Below are 18686 nucleotides of genomic sequence, written 5' to 3' on the forward strand. Positions count from 1 at the left end.
CAGGTGCGTCCCCGAACCCCCGTCAAGGGACCTGGCATGCTCCTGGAGGCGTACATTCAGACAGCGTCCAGTCTGCCCCGTGTAGTGTCGACCGCAAGTTAGGGGAATGGAATAGACCACACCGCAAGCACAGTCCACAAATGGGTTGGAGTGCTTCACCCCACAAGCGTTCCTTCTCTCCCGCGGTGCGTCACACCTCTCAATGGCGGCACATATCCGCCCTACCTTATTCTTGGCTGAAGATACCAAGTCCACCTCATAACGGCGAGACACCTTTTTTAAGGCTGTGAGACACACCATGTATGTAAGGGATGCAGGCAAGCTTTTTCCTTCCCTGCGTGATTTGGAAGGAATGGTGACAAAAGTTTTCCGTTATGTTGACGATTTTATAGTTTTTGTGGACTGTCGTGACACCACCCGGCCAATGGTCGATGTTTTGACCATTGTTAGTGAGCACTTGTGTTGTTGTCACTCTGTCTCTGTCCCTGTCCCTGTGATGCCACACCAGTATGAATTCGTACCAACTCGCCCAATTCTCAACCCTTTTCAACATAACCTCCTGTTTTTGAGTGCAACATTCTGTGTGGTTGACATGTTTTTCTTGTAGTGTCTCCTGTGTGGCGCATGTTTCCGTCGGATTAACGTGAAGTCGCACACAGTGGGGAGGCTGCACCAGGGGGGGTTCGTGCCCTGAGGTGGCATCAGGGAGGGTAACCAGGGGCTGCTGAATCCCCGACAGAGTTCGCTCTGACGTAGGCATTGGGGGGGGGATGAGGGGGCCCATCTCGGTTGCTTGTTATCCTTAGGGGGCCATGTGCTGACTTCGGTTGACCTCCAAACGAACCCCGCGAACTTGTCACCCAGAGCTTGTAAAAAAAAACAAACACAGAATGTATCCTGAGAAGGGTTGAATGCTTGTTTCCTTTGTGTTCCCGAGGGGGCGCTCTGTTTAGTGTTTAATTTCAGTGTTTGCGAGGGGGCGCTGACCTTTTTGAACTTTGTGCGGGAGACTTCCCACGTGGCGGCTTGACATTTCCCCCAGTCGGTAGAGTAGCACACTTTTCCTCGTTGGTCTGAGTATCTTAGCTCTTTGCCTAGCCAGCCGGCCCTGCGACAGCCTGAAGAAGAAGGGCCTTTGGGAGGAGGCAAAGGACCGCTGATGCCCCTGGCCACATTCACCGCATGCGGAGGCATGTTTCTTCTCTCCGAGTTCCACACAGAGCGACCAAACGCCCTCACTTGAGTGACAAGCCTCGTGACATAAACAAAATCCGGCCACCCTGAAGTGACGTCAGCGTGACGGCCACTCACAGCCTGTGGAGCCAGGTGGCACGAGAGAGAAAGCAAACACTCTCGTGGATTCGGCCCCGTATCTCACACTTTTGGCAAATGTCCCCAAAGCAGAGGTCTGGCGGACTGGGGCTTGTTGCTGAACAGTGTTGTGGAGGGGCACTTGGTATACTATACACTGTTTAATGTACGATGTTCCCCATTATGGGTTCAGCCGCATATCTGGAGTGCAGTGCTCTGAGCATACTCAGGGAATCAGCGTATATGATGGTGTTTTCGATGTTGTCTTTCAATATATGCTCGACAGCTACGAAGATGGCATAACACTCACCAGTAAAAACTGATGCACACTGTGGCATTTGTAACATTTTTTTCCTTTTCCCTTGAATTACTGTGCTTCCAACAAGCGCTTCTGTTTTGGAGCCATCAGTGTAATATTCTCGAAATGAATTTATACAGCTTTCTTGATTATACTGGGCCACATGTATTTAATCGCGGTCAGGTAGATGCAATCTACTTTGATATGACTAAATCTTTCAATATGGTTTCCCACAAGGTACTTCCGATGAAGATGGAAAAATGCGGACTTCACCCCATGTACTGCAGGTGGCTCAAAAGCTACCTTGGCAGCCGCCGCAACATGGTCCGATTTTCCGGCTGTGTGTCCAACGAATTTCTATCATCTTCGGGAGTGCCTCAAGGCTCCAACTTAGGACCGCTGTTGTTTTTACTGTTTCTTAATGATCTGCCGTTACATGTCAACAACTCGAGAATTTTGCTCTTCGCAGATGATTTCAAATTATTCCGTAATATTGGAGATGTTGAGGACTGCCGCCAATTGCAAGCTGACATTAACAACGTCGAGAATTGGTGTTTGATGAATTGCTTAAAACTGAATATTAAGAAGACTTCCGTCCTGTCTCTAACTAGGAAACGCGACACAGTTACGTTTGATTACACACTTTTGGCGGGTCAAATTTCTCGCGTGGCCCATGTACGAGACCTTGGTGTTGTTGTTGATTCAAGGCTTGATTTTAGATTGCATGTAAATTCAATTGTGTTACCCACATTGAGGCATATTGCTCTTATCTCATTTCTTCATTTCATTCATTTATTTATACTGTCAGCCCAGATCACGGGCTATAACAGGAGTGGATAATCAGGTATGAAAAATTGCAAGAACACAAACAATTGAAACGGGTACAAAATTCATTACATAAAGCGTTCACCATTTATACAAAAAATAAAACACTAGCATATATTTCACATAGACAACAAAACATCACGCAGCTTATCCAAAAATTCCCTAAGTGATTGTGAGGTGACAACAGAGTTTGGTAGCAGCACATTCCATTCCTGAATGGTTCTTGGGAAAAAAAACTAAGTTTAAAGCAATCATTCCGGACTGTGGGCACTGGTATGTACAAGCTGTGACGATGGCGTGATATTTCTCCAGTTTTAATTTCAAAGTACCTTGAATGGTTTATTTTCAAGTTGCGGTTAATAATCTGAAAAAGAAACTTGAGCCTGTCACATTTGGTTCTAAAATCGAGCGCTTCCAAATCAGCACGTTTACACAAAGACGTTGGGGAATCAGAATGGCGGTACCTAATAAATATAAACCTAACACCGAGACGCTGAATTCTTTCCAGCTTAGAGCAATTGAATGCAGTGTGGGGGTCCCAAACAATTTTTCCATATTCGAGAATGGGCCTTATCAAGCTCTTAAAAACCAGACATTTGATTGAAGGGGTTGCACTATGCATATGTCGTCTGAGGCTCCAGAGTGCTTTGGAGGCCTTGGAACATGTATTATCTATGTGTGAATTCCAACGCAAGTCAGAAGTAAGTGTTAATCCAAGGTATTTGTATTTATTGACCCTGGTTATTATTCTATCATTGATACAATAACTATAATCTCAGATAGTTTTCTTTCTTGTAATGGTCATAAAAACTGTTTTATTTGGATTTAATACCATCTGCCACCTTTTGCACCATTCGTTGATTTTTTGCAAATTTAGATTTAGTTCAACGTGATCTTCCAGAGTACCAATTTGTTTATAAATGATGCAGTCGTCTGCATACAATCGGACCGGTACGCTCAGTTCGTTAGGAAAGTCATTGATGAAAATCAAAAACAGGAGCGGGCCCAGGACACTGCCCTGCGGAACGCCGGAGTCTACTGGACTAATGCTGGATTTATGAGCATGAACTTGAACATACTGTGCTCGACAGGAAAGATAGGATGTAAACCACTTAGTTATGTTTCATTTTTAAATATACATCTGATTTTAAGTAACAGTTTCGGGTGCGAGACTTTATCAAACGCTTTTGCGAAATCTAAAAATACTATATCTGTTTGCATGCGGGAATTAATTGACAAGCAGAGGTCGTGTACAGTTTCAGTGAGTTGTGTGTTTGTGGAAAGTCCCTTGCGAAAGCCATGCTGATTAGCAAATAACAAATTATTACAGTCCAGGTAAGTTAATAAATGTTTGTAGATGATATGTTCAAGTATCTTGGAGCAAGCACCAATGAGGGAAATAGGTCTGTAATTCTCAATGTTCGAAGTAGGACCACTTTTAAGCACAGGCACTATTTTCGCATTTTTCCAAGCAATGGGAACGCAACCACTGTTGACAGATGACTGAAAACAAACTAACTAACTAACTAGACTAACAAAAAAAAATTCAACAGCACAAATGTCTACGCACTCTATACTGTGCCCTTGTGAGACCGTGTCTTGAGTTCGCGTCAGTAGCCTGGGATATCTGTCGCCTCCTGCACGAAAATTGAAAATGTCCAGTGTAAGTTCATATGCATCTTTTATGATAGATATATTGGTCGCTGTTGTTTCTACGACTATGATTCTCTCCTGGCAGACCTCAATATGTGTACCCTTGGCGACAGGCGACGCATACGTGACATGCAGTTTCTGCAAAAAGTCATGTGGGACCTTACTGATGCCACTGAATTTTCGTGTGCCACATGAAAGAGCCGCAAAATGTTCTGACACATTTTATCCCGATTTGTACGCCACCTGTCCAATGACTCGTTTACAAATCCTGTATAGCAAAACGTTTATTGACACGGACATATTTGCCTAATTGCTGTTTTCATGCCTGGTTTTAAATGTTTTTAAGTGGTCATTCTGATGTATGTGACCCAGCGTGCGCTCGTTTAGGCCACCTGGCTGTTGAGGCACACTCAAATAAGCATTATGTATCTATCTATTTATCTATTCTGTGCAGGTGCCACATTTTTCCCGCAGTGCAAAGAATTCGTGTGGCATTTGCTTTCCGTCTAAATGTGTCAGTATGAAGTCACACACTACGGTGAGGCTGTACCATGCAATGATGCAATGCTAGGCAGAGCATCTAGTACAGCTAACTCTTCACTTATATCTTTAAAGCACAGCAATAATGGACTGATAGAATGTGGTTTGCTGTCTTTTGGATGGGCACTTGGTGACAATTGGATGGCAGAGATGTTTCGGAAGAGAACGGATTTTCAAGACGCATGTGCATCGAAGTTTGATTCTTCGATCCTCAAGAGCAGGCTCACTAGTGTCAACATAAAGGCTGGCTACCGGCGATGTTCTGTATGCTCCAGCTGACAGGCATAGACCAAGATTTTGTAGAAGAACGGTAGATTGGGCGAGTTGGTGTTCCATGGCGAAAGTACATATAAACAGCGCTAAACGACAGGACTAGAAGAGGAGTAGACAAACACGGCGCTGAACTTACAACTGAATTTATTGGAAGGAAAAAATTTTCAATATATACATACAAAAACGCGCACACGTGCGCACAGTCAATACATCAAAGTGGAGATACAATCAACAAGCCACGTTGGTCACACGTGTTGTACCTGCCTACAAGCTACCCTTTGTGCAGCAATGTCATTTCTTTCTTTGACAAAGCTAAAGAAGTATTGCTAACGCAACCTTTTGATTTTCTAGTGATATGAAATGCTTCAGCGACTTCTCTTGTAATCTTGTCAGTATGAAAAAATAACAATTCTGTATCGTCAAAGAACGGCACGCATTTGCATACACTGCAATGACTTGACAAGTTAGTATCTTTTTTTTTGCAACGAATTAGCATGCTCCATAAGCCTAACATTAATACATCGGCCTGTCTGGCCTATGTAAGTGCGACCACATGATAATGGAATCTGGTAAACTACCCCCATCTTGCAATTAACGAACTTGTTCACATGGTTAACTTTGCAGACAGACTTACATTTGGCACCTTCCTGCTTTCTCTGAACTGCTGCTCCTAACCTACCCAGTTTATTAGGAGCAGAAAAAACCACCCTCACGGGTGCTGAGGGGAAAGAAAATGCTGAGGGGAAGAAAACAGTTGTCATGCCTTATGTGCACGCGTTGTCACATCGTTTTAAAAGGGTAGGGGCCAAGTATGGCGTGAGGGTGGTTTTTTCTGCTCCTAATAAACTGGGTAGGTTAGGAGCAGCAGTTCAGAGAAAGCAGGAAGGTGCCAAATGTAAGTCTGTCTGCAAAGTTAACCATGTGAACAAGTTCGTTAATTGCAAGATGGGGGTAGTTTACCAGATTCCATTATCATGTGGTCGCACTTACATAGGCCAGACAGGCCGATGTATTAATGTTAGGCTTATGGAGCATGCTAATTCGTTGCAAAAAAAAGATACTAACTTGTCAAGTCATTGCAGTGTATGCAAATGTGTGCCGTTCTTTGACGATACAGAATTGTTATTTTTTCATACTGACAAGATTACAAGAGAAGTCGCCGAAGCATTTCATATCACTAGAAAATCAAAAGGTTGCGTTAGCAATACTTCTTTAGCTTTGTCAAAGAAAGAAATGACATTGCTGCACAAAGGGTAGCTTGTAGGCAGGTACAACACGTGTGACCAACGTGGCTTGTTGATTGTATCTCCACTTTGATGTATTGACTGTGCGCACGTGTGCGCGTTTTTGTATGTATATATTGAAAATTTTTTCCTTCCAATAAATTCAGTTGTAAGTTCAGCGCCGTGTTTGTCTACTCCTCTTCTAGTCCTGTCGTTTAGCGCTGTTTATATGTACTTTCGCCAAGATTTTGAACAGGGCCCAATCGTTTCAGGTAGGATGCTCTTGCTGAACCGTATAGTACTACCCGCCCATAGTCCAGCTTAGAGCATACCAGAGAGCGATAGATTTGTAAAAGGCATGCTATATCCACTGCCAATATCCACCGCCCCGCCAATGAGGCCTTGAGAAGCTTTCTTTTTCTTTTTAAGGTAGTGAATGTGAGGTAGAAATGTGAACTTGTTATTAAAAGTGACGCCTAAAAATTTGCGTTCTTATCTGATAGGTAGTGCAGTCTGGTTCAAGTACAGATTACGATCGACCTGCAGGCTCCATTTCAATAAGAACAGAACAGCTACTGTTTTTTGAGAAAAGAATCCATTTCTGTCTGCCCAAGCAGCCAGTTTATTTAGTGTCATCTGTCTCTCACAGGTACCGGAGGAAGTGCATGCTATCTGTAGGTCATCTACATAAACCAAACACAACAGGGGATTCATTTCCACCACGAAGAGCGTCATGCTTAGAACACACCCCTGGGGCACACCATTCAACTTCGGTGAAAGTCATGGAGACAGTCGCTCCTAGGTGGACTCGGAATATGCGGTTAGCCAGGAAATCATTCACAAGTTTCATTCAATTTTCAGTGATAATCTTGTTATGACAAATTATTTTTTGTCGCAACGCGGAATTCACTTTTCAATTCTACATGCCTGAAAAGCATATTTCCTTAGCTCTGTTTCCGAGTATTGCATCAAATTTTAAACGCAGTAGTTCTTGCAGAAAAAAAATTTGAGAAACGGCACTGAAACATAAAAAAAATGGTCGTTTCCCCAATGCTAAGGAAAGACCATCTTGACGCACCACAGTCTGCTTGCAAAAACGGCCCATGGTGGTCGACATTTCGGTGTCTGCCGGCTCACAACTGAGTGAAACCTGTGCTCACTGCCCCTACTTTAAAGGAGATGATTGCACCCAGTGGAAACTTCTCAATACCTTCCGTTTGGAAGCACCAGTGCAATAGTAAGAGGAGGACGCACCCCTGGCCCCAGTCGTGCCACCATGTCGGCGTACAGGGCCTGGGTGGGGGTGGTGAAGAAGTCGGCAAAGTGGAACCACTCCCCTCCTCCCCCTTCCCGGGAGGAGGGCCGCAGGTCCCCCCCGAACTCCAGCCCAGCGTACTCCCGCTCCAGATGCTCCACCTGGGAGGAAGGGGGAATAGTGCGCTCCATCCATTCCTGCTTCTCTGTGGAAGAATCAACACAGGCCCACTCCAACCTGTCGTTTAAAGACAGGCGCTTAGCACTGGTCCAGCAAAAGCAGCCGACACACAAGAACATTCAGCTGGCTATGGGGGCTCAACTTAATCCAACACTATGGAAAAAAGAAAATGATGCCAGCAGTGCACAGGTCAGGGGAACACACGCTGGCTAACGTCGTCGTCACACGACTATAGACACCCAATTTTGTTGTGCATTTTCAAACAATGCGTTAGACATTATAATACAAGGATCACTGGCCTGCAACCATTAAATAATTTATAATTCAATCTCTTCCCTCACTTTCACCAACCGAATGATCACTTGTGACGTCAAGTTCATGTTTTGGTCACGTGATACACTAGAAACAGTGTAATATAATCAGTGATATGCAGCTTCAATCGTATGTTACACATTATGTCTCCTACTATGGCTTGAACTGCATTTCTGAAGTCAAGTGCTGCAATTACTGCTGTCATATATTTTCTGTATTATTTGGAACACCTGACGTTAATTTCACGTCAAACTTGTTATTCTTCTTATCTTTGTTATGTTCCCATGCCTTTGTATGACCACTTCACACCACTGTCTTTTCCCCCCCTTATGTAATGCCCCAGATGGGATCTTTAAAGAGATACTGGGGTGGTTTTCGAATCAGCTAACCTTCCAGGGTTTTGGAGTAGTGTCATTGCTAATAACGTCTGTGAAGTTACTTTTTCGATTTTGGCTAAAAGAGTGGCGCAATCACCAACTGAAAGCACGATGTTCAAATCTTCCACGTCCCGCACAAGAGGAGAACAGCGGAGAGGCAAACCTCATCCATGTCGGCCAACGCGACGTCACGTTCAGGAGCAGGGGATACTTCGACGCACCCGAGCGAGCTTTCAGTGCGCGTTGTTTCTTGCACTGCATGCGTTGTTCCTCGTATTGCGTGCGTTGTGACATACAAAGCGTGTCAGCTGACCTTGAGAATCAGGTTCAACACGAGGTACTGCTCTGCATTTGTCTCCACAAACAACTACGGCCGCGACTCAGTCGTCTTCCACTGTTTTCCACAAGATAAGCTCGCAACCGCTGTGCTCACAACGCAGGCACTTGCTGCTGTGATGAGGGAGAATTAAAGCGGACCAGAGCAAGCGTACTCTGCTCGAAGCATTTTCGTCAGAGCGGCTGCATGCAGGGCTTGTCCTTATATGATCTCTTGAGATTTCTGTCAAGAAGTGCTAAGGGACACGGTTTTAGTGGACACACTTTGATACTCATTGTGTGTGCGTGAGTGTTGAGTATGTTTGATGTTACCTTTTTTTTTTTCTTTTTTTTCACCCTTTTCTTTCATCCTCATCTGGAGTAGCGTGCCGGGCCTATAACCAGGCAGGCCTCTCCATTATCCATTAAAGTCTCTTTCCTCCTGTCAAAAAGGCACGGCTGAACCATGACACAGTTCCTTCGATTTTCTCGCGTATGAGATGCGTGTCAGCACTGCCAAGAAGCGCCTCTTCTAAAAGTAGAAACATGCTCACTTAACCCCTGCAGAAACCTTTATAGAGTCTCAAGCATGTGTCGCTCTCCTCAGCTTAGGCGCGGTCGGACCACCTGAGGCGTGCTCAGCAAGGCTCTATCAGTGATTTTATGCTCAGTTCGACATATCCAAGCAAGAAAGAACCGATGTCCAAGCAAGCAAGCTTTGAAGCTCTTCATATGTGGCGTCTCGTTTAATCGTAACTAAGCGATTAAAATGAAGGCATTCGACAGAGGTCTGTCTAATTTCGGATGCAAATGTAAGAGAGAAATGAATGCCAACCATGTTTATGCAAAGAAACACCATGTTTCGCAATCTTATTCGGTTTCTTCATCTAGTTGTGGTAGCGGGCGAGTTGCAGCTAGCTTGGCTTTTAAACACACGTATAGTTGGCCACCAGTTCACTGAACCTAATCTGCAAATCTAGGAAGAGCGAACGTTTCCGAGTATCTTCTGGCAGCTGCTGAACGCACCACGAGTGAAGCACCAGCTCTTGTGGGCGTATTTGGCTTGGTTTCCAGCGCACAATGATTGCGTCACTATCCGGTGGTACTTTCTTGCCCCAACCCACAAGGCCTTCTGCCGCAACAGGTTAAAAAACAATTATATTTTGCTCTGGTTCACTGCCACCTAGTATGTTGCAGTCTCGTATGGGGTACCTGCAATAAAACTGATTCATATAACTTATTTTCTCTCCAGAAAAGAGCCTTACGTGCCTTGTGTCCAAGTACAACTGATGAAACAAATCTCTGCAAAACTTTCCACGGACGCAGTTCCCTTATCTCCTACAACTTTAGTTCAGCGATTCATATTTTTCATAAAATTATGGAGGATTTCACTTCTTTCCGAAATATGCATCTTCCTAGAAACATTAAATACGAATTGCGCATGGTTTCTCTGTCTACCAAAAGATCCAGAACGAATTATGGAACACAAAGTATAAATAATCAAATTGCAGCTTCATGTAATCCATACCCATCTTTACTGGAAATAGCTGAAGAAGCTACGAGTTCTATTGCCTTTAAAAAGAAATTGAAGTTGCTCTTTCCTGTTTTGTAATTTTGTGTTTATTTGAGTGGGTTGGCACTGTTTTTTGTTGTTTTATCAGTGTTGTGGATTTTTCTATTTCTTGCATATTTGTACTCCAGTGTCTGTAGTCAATTTTGCAAAAGATTTTCTATTTGCTAGTATTAGTTGTGTTGTATTTTTCTGGTGAGACAGTTCAGTCGTAACGGTGTCATGTTTCTGTTTTTTGTTAAGATTTTTAGGAGCGTCTTTCTTTGTTTCTCTTTTTGATTAGGCATGCTGCCCTAAAATATGCTGTTCTTTTCTTGTAAAGTGTTTTGCCATTAAGTCACCTGTGTCCTGATGTGTTAGCCGGGGTGTAGGCCTCGTCAGGAGCCATGCCCTGTCTGCCTCCTTTTGCCTCTCCCCGGGGGCATATTGTAAATATGGCCGAATAAACTTTTCTAACTTTTACGAATTGGAAAAACAGCGCAATCAAAGACGAGACACAAGAGAAGGACAAAACACCAGCGCTGACTAACAACCAAATGGTTTATTGCTACAGGCGAGGCAGCATATAAAAGGAAATGGCACAAGTAAAAACACACGAAAAGCACGAGAGAAAGATACCACACAACTTGACTAAAAAAAGGCAGGTCACTGATTAAGATAAGCAAGTTCCTTTGATAGTAGATTTATGGACGGGCTGCTGATACAGGTGTTCCGAGCTTTCTGATATGGCAAGCCTCGGAAATGAGCCTTGTGGTCTCATCTTTATAACGGGCAATGATAGTGGTCCGATTGAGGTGCCCTTCACAATCTTCACACTCAGCACAGTGCACAGCAAGGTGGTTTCTGCGATGAGGGAGGCTCATTTCGGAGGCTTGCCATATCAAGAAGCTAGGTAACACCTGTATCAGCAGCCCATCCATAAATCTACTATCAAAGGAACTTGTGTATCTTAATCAGTGACATGCCTTTTTTTAGTCAAGTTGTGTGGTTGTGCGGTATCTTTCTCTCGTGCTTTTTGTGTGTTTTTACTTGTGCCATTTCATATATATGCTGCCTCGCCTGTAGCAACAAACCATTTGGTTGTTAGTCAGCGCTGGTGTTTTGTCCTTCTCTTGTGTCTCGTCTTTGATTGCGCTGTTTTTCCAATTCGGAAAACATGTACCAACCAGCCCGTATTTGCCCTCTTCTGGTTTTCAAACTTTGCGCCACTCCCTGCCGCAAAGTGCGGTGATCACAGAAATCAGCAGTGGCATCGACCATCGCGGAGTTACGAAATTCCAGAACTCTAGTGGTATGAACGTAAGCATGCTTCTAGAAATGCTCCGCTTTTATTCACAGTCCACGTTTGCTAGAGTTGACAATGGCTTTTTCCTCCAAAATCAAGGTGTTCGTATTGGATACAGCCTCGCTCCCGTTCTCAGCGATATGTTCTTAGCTTCGTGCAATAGACAACTTCAAGCCACACTTGACGGCACAGTTGTTAAGGTTATGCGTTATGTAGATGACTTTCTAGTATTTTATCACAAAGGTGACGCCCAACAAACTGTTGCTCAGATTTCTGACGTGTTCAGTACTGAACTTAACAACCTACCATTGACCACAGAGCTGCCTACTAACAACAAACTAAGGATTTCAGATCTGGAACTTGTGCTATCGTGTGACCATGTGTGTTGGATGTACAGGCGCGGCCATAAGTAAACGGAGCATGCTATTGCGTTCGAAGTGCAATCACGCTTTCTCCATTGGTAGTGAAGAAGCGTTGTTTGTCTACAAGAAAGCCCGCCAACCTCTTCTACCAGCATGCGCATACCACTGCTGGAAATTTCAGTTAGGTGACGCGTGAAAAATATTCGAAGAAAGTTGCGTGCTCCGTTTACTTTTGTCCGCGCCTGTACTCCCCACGCTCCCAGAGGAGCCTGCTCCCCTTCCGGTCGGCCCACTCTAAGATAGTTAAGCGCGAGATAGCAAAAGCCGCTCTGTTTAGATCATGCGCACATAAAACCCAAGCCAGCTTTGACGCGCAGGTCACTAGGCTTACTGCTGCAGGCATCCTGACGAAGATCTTATCTAGTGTAGCAGAGTTGACACCAAAAGAATGCAGAATTCAGAAGGAGCCGTGCAAACTGGACAATAAGCACATCACGTGTATTCCGTACGTTCACCAAGTATTGCACAACCTGAAAAAGATCGTCAAAAAAGCCGGCGTGAAGCTCCTTTTCTCTGCCAGGAACAGGTTGGGAGGCCTGTGCAAGAAAGTGAACCAGGGAAGCGGAGAGAAAGTGTGTCAGAAGAAGCACCGAAATAAATTTGCCACCTGTTGCTGTGGTGTGGTCTACACTGCCATGCGGCCGTTTTCACATCGGGGAGGCCGGACGGAGCGTCACTCATTCCGCAGACTGCGACGCATGTGAGGCGTCTCTGAACCGAACCACTGTCATCGCCCAGTACGGAGACCACACCTCGCGCCTGATATCGGAGGCCTTTCACACTCGCACATTAGGCAACCCGTGTGCAAGCCAACCATCGGTGGCTCTATTCCCACAGGAGACGGCCTTTCTTAATCAGTGATGATTTCCCGTATGTATGTCCTGTCATGTTCGTCCCGCATTTTCTTCCCTTCCATGCCCCCCTCTTTCTCAACACACACCATTTGGTTGTTAGTCCAGCACATGTCTCTGTCTCGTCTTCTTCCGTCCGTCAGCGCTGTGCCATCCAACAGGAACCAACCAGCTCGACTCAGCCCTCTCCTTGGACACACACACTCTGCCCCTTCAGGGTAACAGTTTGTGGCAGCACTCTGCCGGCCTATTGTTGCAACAATCGTTAGATGAACTTGAGGTGGACGATCCGTTTCTAGTTTGTAGTGCACATGAGGTCACATATTTTCTTTGAAGCAATGCTTTTCTAAAGGGAGCAAGAGCCTTTTCAATAGACCCTGAAAGACATGTATTATTCCTTGCCGCAGGGTACAGAGAATGCACTGAAGAACAAGCAGCTACTCGTTGCCAGAATGCTTGCGGTGCCAACAGAGAGAGCTTTCCGGAGCTGTTGTCCTTTTACTTGCACTCCACCTTCGTTGGGGCAAGTTGTACGTGCAGCGAAAAGGAGTCTGTACTGAATCCCGTGCTCAGTGACCTTGTGTTAGCAAGAGTGGCCCTTTGAGGCAGCAATGGGTTTACGTTGATAGTTTTCAAGCACGGGCTTCTTACAGGACGTATACTTTTCCGGCCCCTTGGAAGAGGTCACCAGGGTAGTGCCCGACGGAAACAAACTTGAGTTTCTAGGCACAAACCTCTTCTTGGAGCAGTCACACCTATGCTGGTCATGTGCCCCACCATCACGGAAGGGCTTTCTGCCATTTTCGTCTGTGCACTCCAAGGTGGTGAAATGCGAAGTAGCAATTAGTGCCTTCAGGAATGCGCTCAACAGGTTGTGCCACCACCGCATTTTACGAAAGTTTGGTTTGGTTTGCTTTATTGGGGTTTAACGTCCCAAAGCGACTCAGGCTATGAGGGACGCCGTAGTGAAGGGCTACAGAAATTTCGACCACCTGGGGTTCTTTAGCGTGCACTGAAATCACACAGTACACGGGCCTCTAGAATTTTGCCTTCATCGAAATTCAGCCGAAAGCATTGAGAGGCAAGCTAAAAGGCTTAGTGCTGTGAGCTGCCCTACAGACACCATCAGCAGCGTGTGCTACCAGCTGCTGAAAGAGAAGATCCCTCCAAACCTTTCGAATGAAGTTCCACGAGGATAGCTTCCATTCCATACGGTGTTAGCCATCGGCTAAAAAAAGATTGTGGGTCGTGGCGGAGTACATCTGGTCTTCTCAGCTCCCAACAAACTGAGCTTGTTGTGCAAAAAAGTAAACGGTCCTCAGCAAAAATGGGTTGAATGCAACATAAAGCGCGTGGGAATGCAAAAGCAAAGTGATCTATGAAATATCCCTCTCTCGTGGGGTGCCACTTATGTCGGGCAGACCGGTCGTTGCATTAACGGTAGATGAAGAGAGCATGCAAATGACTTGAGGAATAGCAAAGCTGTTGCCATTTCCAGACACGTGACTACATGCGGTTGCATTCCTCATTTCGGGCAGTGCAAAGTGCTGCGCACGTATAGCAGCCAGATGCAACGGGGGAAGCCTTTATCATCCACCGCAGAGGAGGTGGGTAAACCGTCTCCTCACTTATCAACGAAAGAAGCAGCGTTCTTGGATGATTTCAGCAGTGTTTCCTCGTGCTTGCGTTCTGCACTCGATGCGCTGCCAGTGTCACACTCTCACCTCGGCGGGCGCGAGCCGCGTGAAGCCCCGGAAGGCGCGCTCGACCCTCTGGCGGGCGTCGAACTTGACCAGCAGTCCCCTCCCGGCGTCCAGGAGCAGGCCCCGGTGCGCGAACCCGCGCGCGCTGGGCCAGGCGCTGCCGTCGGCGCGTCGCCCCGCGCCCCGGTCCAGGTGCTCGCGGACGCTGCCGTGGATGAGCTCGAACAGCGCCGGCAGCCGGTACCGGGCCAGCGTGTTGTCCAGGTCGAAGCCGACGGCATCGTAGTCGGCCAGGCAGAAAGTGGCCGACGCGGTCGCCGACCTGCGGCGAGGCCCCAAAACGTGGGCACGGCGCCAAACTCGCCCGCCGCCGAACACCGCTGCGCGCATCATGAGCGGGTCGCGAGATGATGCCACTCACGCAAGCGACACACACACGGGCACGCACATCGCAGTGGACTCCTTGCAGCGACCCAATCTTGTTTATCCCCCAGTCACGGGCAGAAACGAAACTGCCGTGGCGCGTGCTGCCTGTTCGCGCGTTCTCCAGCCGCAGCAGCGGAAGTTCCGGTTGTGTCACTGAACACACGAAAAACGACTACACGTTTACGCTTGTTCGATAATGCTGTTTCTTGTGTCAGAAATGTATTGTTAATAAAATGGTTTGCCGCATACAACTTCTTCATAACAATCCGCCGCTTACATGATGATGATGGTATTGTGGGTCATTTTTTGTACCTACACTGGCTACACTGGTGTAGCAAGTGTATAATGAAATTAATTAACACTGGCTACACTAGTGTAGCCAGTGTAGATAAAAAAAATTGGCCCTAGGGGGGACACACATACACACATGGAGGGAGGAAGGAAAAGAAGAGAACCAACACCCTGGGAGAAAAGTGTGGAGGAAATCAAGTGGTTTTTTTTTTCTCGATTGGGAGGCCATCTTGCTCCGGCAGCTTAGCAACGGCTTCGTAGTTGCTGTTTACAAGCCGGGCGATAGCAGACGGCCGCGGAGTAATATTTGCGGTGCGGCGTAGGCGTCTTTTCCTCAAACTGCTCGAGTTTGTTTTTGATCGTGGTCACAGGCTGACGTTGGCGCCGTTCACTCATATCTCAGGTGGAATTCGCTGCATAACTCTCGTTGTTGCGTGCATTGATTTCAACGTGCTCGGCGACCACGATCGCACGGGCATTTCGTCTACTGCGTCACTCCTCAGAGCCGTCCGGAGACCGCCGCTGCATTCGCGCTGTTTGATTCAATACGGCGTGCGCTAGAGCGGTCGTCGGCGCATTGTGCGTACGCTTCGCGTCCTGTACGTGCAGTGTGTGTGTGCCATTCGCGCTCCCGTTTACTTCGGCAGTGATACCTCGTTGCTACCTATGCGTGTTCTTGCAACGCTCCAGCGATTGTATAACTGTCATTTTCGTTTTTGACGATTGCGCTTGTTTGAGCGGCGGGGGCCATATGGCATAGGCGGAGAGCGATATGCAGCTGTGCTCGCTTTGCTCTTAGTGCCGGCCTCAAGTGTATTCGTTCAAACGCGAAATCGAACACCGGAGCAGAGACGAAAAAACTGCGGCGGTCCCTCGACTGGTCCGAGCGCGCGAGGAGCCAACTATAGCTTCTTTCTCTTCTAGTGCATGCGCTACTTCTGTCTTCGAATGCATGTATCAATATCGTGGCCAATTCTGTGGTTTTGGTCGCGCGCTATGTTTAGACCGGTTTCCTGCATGTAGCAGGTTTGTAATTGCTTTTCTATCTGATGTCATGGTCAAGAAGTGCGAAAAAGGCGATGCTCTAACTGAATTTGGAGGCCTTTTCTCACATGTGTTTATTGTGGCCATGTCCTGTGATAGTGTTATTTGTCGTAAAAATACGTAGTGAAATGAGGATCCACATGTGCGCTGAATTTCATTGATTCCTGTGGTGGTTATTGTGTTCAGGAAAGTAAAAACAGCGCTAAATTTTACACAAACCACACAAGATCTTGTGTGGTTTGTGTAAAATTTAGCGCTGTTTTTACTTTCCTGAACACAATGTCACACCAACTAGCCCAGCAAAAGGTCCTGTGTGTGGTTATGTTGAAGAAAAATAATTTGATGCGTTCATTGCGTACAACAGATCGACTTTCATTGCCTGTATTTTTGATCACGAGCTAGAATTTCATCAAGTAGAGAAAAGCGGAGCGTACAGCTCCAGCTCTGCACATTAAATATGAAACACGCATTGAAATGAGGCACAACACCATGAAACTTATACTGCAGCCACTGGGGACTCCTACTAAACTTCTAGAAGTCTGAAAAGCTACGGTCATATATTGCCACGTATCATTTTAGTGTTCGTTCGTTCGCGCTCAAGGCCGCAGGAAAGGGGTACATTTTTGTTTGTGACGCGAGAAGCGACCGGCCCAAGCAACCACAGATATCCGTCGGACGTACGAGCTAGATCCGAACGTCCTTTGCCGATATCGGACGTCCATCGGACGTACGAACACAATCCGATTTCGGATATCCGTATTCGTACATCCGCTGGACGTACGGACAGTGTCCACTTTTGTATATCCGCATGAGAGACGAGGTGGACGTCCGAAGGATGTAAGGTCGAGTATTTTCCCAGGCCATGAGTATGGACGTTTTTTATTTCACAGAAAATTCGAGTCTTTCGTGTATGTATACTGTTTTATTTGCATCAGTTGGAGGGTTTGACGCGAAGACGTTTGTAAATTGGTACGATTCCACTCCTACCTGCAGTGCAAGAGCCGCCAACGAGCTAAATTTATCTAAGAGGAGAAGCAGGTGTTGCAGAATTTTGCAAGAACTCAATGACTAGTTTTATATTTATAAAACTTCTCCAAATTAGAGGAGTTGCGCGACATGTCCACTGTTTTGCTAGCTAAACTTCCATTGAAACCATTCGTAAGCATCAAAACTCCCGTGCATTCTGCTATCACCATAATCATAGATGTCAGTTCGCGGTCAGACCAATCCAATCCATCAGTACGGCTCCGTAGCGCTGTTGTTGATATGTCGCGTAGTGTTGTCGCGCAGATCTTTATAGCTCTGTTATTATAAAATGTGGCTTTGTTCGGTCTGTGGACGAAAGTTGTATGTAACTTAAGCAATTCGAAAGATACGGGAAGCGCCTGAAGCTCTTCTGGAACGCCGGAATCCCGTACTGCGTCGACCTTGGTGTAAAGAAGGCTTAGTGCACATGTGATTGCCTACGAAAGTATGTATCCAGTACACTTCTTGGAACTTTGCTTCTAGGACAATGCAGCATGCTCATATAACATTCGTTCACAGGACAGTGGGAGCAGTAAGCGCGAGGAGATGGCTTCCCCAAGTGTGTGCTGTTCTCACACTTTCGGGAGCCTACTTCACACAGCTGCGGGAGCCCTCAACTCGCGCGACTAATTCCCACTCCTCTTCAAAGTTGCGGGACGGAGTGTTTTCGCATCTTGTTAATTTTTTAAGGCGTCGCTATGTTCACTGTGCCTATATAAAGAGTGACAACGCGCGAAAGGCAGACCATAGGAAGCACGTGAGGTCGCAGTGGTTCGCAACGGAAGCTTTGCGGCTTTCTGTGCACAGTCGCGTACAGTGCTGCGCAAGTTAGTGCCCTAAAGCCCATGAAAATAAATAAAGAACAGATACATTGTCAAATATGGTGTGGAAAAGTGAGAGCTGTTATTGCCTTATACTTATTGAGGTGTTTGTTAAAGTGCATTGTCTGTTATACTTGCAGCATATTAAACACTTCTATTAATTGGTTCCAATGTTTTTACTTGGGCTACTGCATTGTGCCATTTGTTTCACATGACTGATGTTTGCCGCGTTCTTTTTTATTTCAGAAATCCTGTGGGTGGGAAGATTACGGATGTGTCCCAAGCTTGCCACATTTGAAGAGTCACAATTAAGAAATTTTCCGAATGTAACCCATTGCTCTGCTGATGTATCATCAACCACAATAAAATATGCGTGCTATGAATCAATTTGTTTTTGGTTTTATTGCATTGCGCGGAGTGAAAAAAGCACGCATGCACCATATATGCGAATATTCGAGAAAGATCCGCCAATGGACGTACTCAACTGGACGTCCATCGGCGGGCGAACCGTATACCTTTGGCCACCTTTCGGACGGCCGACGGACGTCTACCGGCTGTTTGCGGATGTTCAGCGGACGTACAGAACATCCGAAATAGACCTCTTTCGGCCGTCCGAAGGATATCGGTGGTTGCTTGGGGGAATAATCTCGATTGATCACAGCCATGAAGAGCTGCATCTACGTGT

At 46.1% G+C, this 18686-nt stretch overlaps 1 protein-coding gene and 1 long non-coding RNA gene across 9 annotated transcripts in view; one reads left to right on the forward strand and one right to left on the reverse strand.

Annotated features, from left to right (window-relative positions):
• Nt5a (5' nucleotidase A) overlaps positions 1-14953 on the reverse strand; it is a 53886-nt gene extending 38933 nt beyond the window's left edge. For 2 of the 8 annotated variants that reach the window (XR_016284788.1, XM_089555303.1), the window contains exons 1-2: positions 14415-14926; positions 7378-7539 (exon numbers count right to left, since the gene is read on the reverse strand). Coding sequence is in view for 7 of the 8 variants with exons in the window: in XM_089555303.1 (XP_089411429.1) it covers positions 7378-7539; positions 14415-14786 (534 nt within the window). In the remaining variant the exon portion in view is untranslated. Of the gene's footprint in view, positions 1-4004; positions 4072-7377; positions 7540-14414 lie in introns of all 8 variants that reach the window. The other 6 variants (XM_089555308.1, XM_089555307.1, XM_089555309.1 and 3 more) reach the window with 6 other exon arrangements.
• Positions 14954-16441: 1488 nt separating this feature from the next.
• On the forward strand, positions 16442-18384 carry LOC149334713 (uncharacterized). Its single transcript, XR_016285018.1, has 2 exons — positions 16442-17625; positions 18248-18384. It is a non-coding gene; the product is annotated as an uncharacterized LOC149334713 (long non-coding RNA).
• The last annotated feature ends 302 nt before the right edge of the window (positions 18385-18686 follow it).

This window comes from Amblyomma mixtum, chromosome 8 (assembly GCF_055824585.1).
Source record: "Amblyomma mixtum isolate Tamu chromosome 8, ASM5582458v1, whole genome shotgun sequence".
Classification (NCBI taxonomy): Eukaryota; Metazoa; Arthropoda; class Arachnida; order Ixodida; family Ixodidae; genus Amblyomma; species Amblyomma mixtum.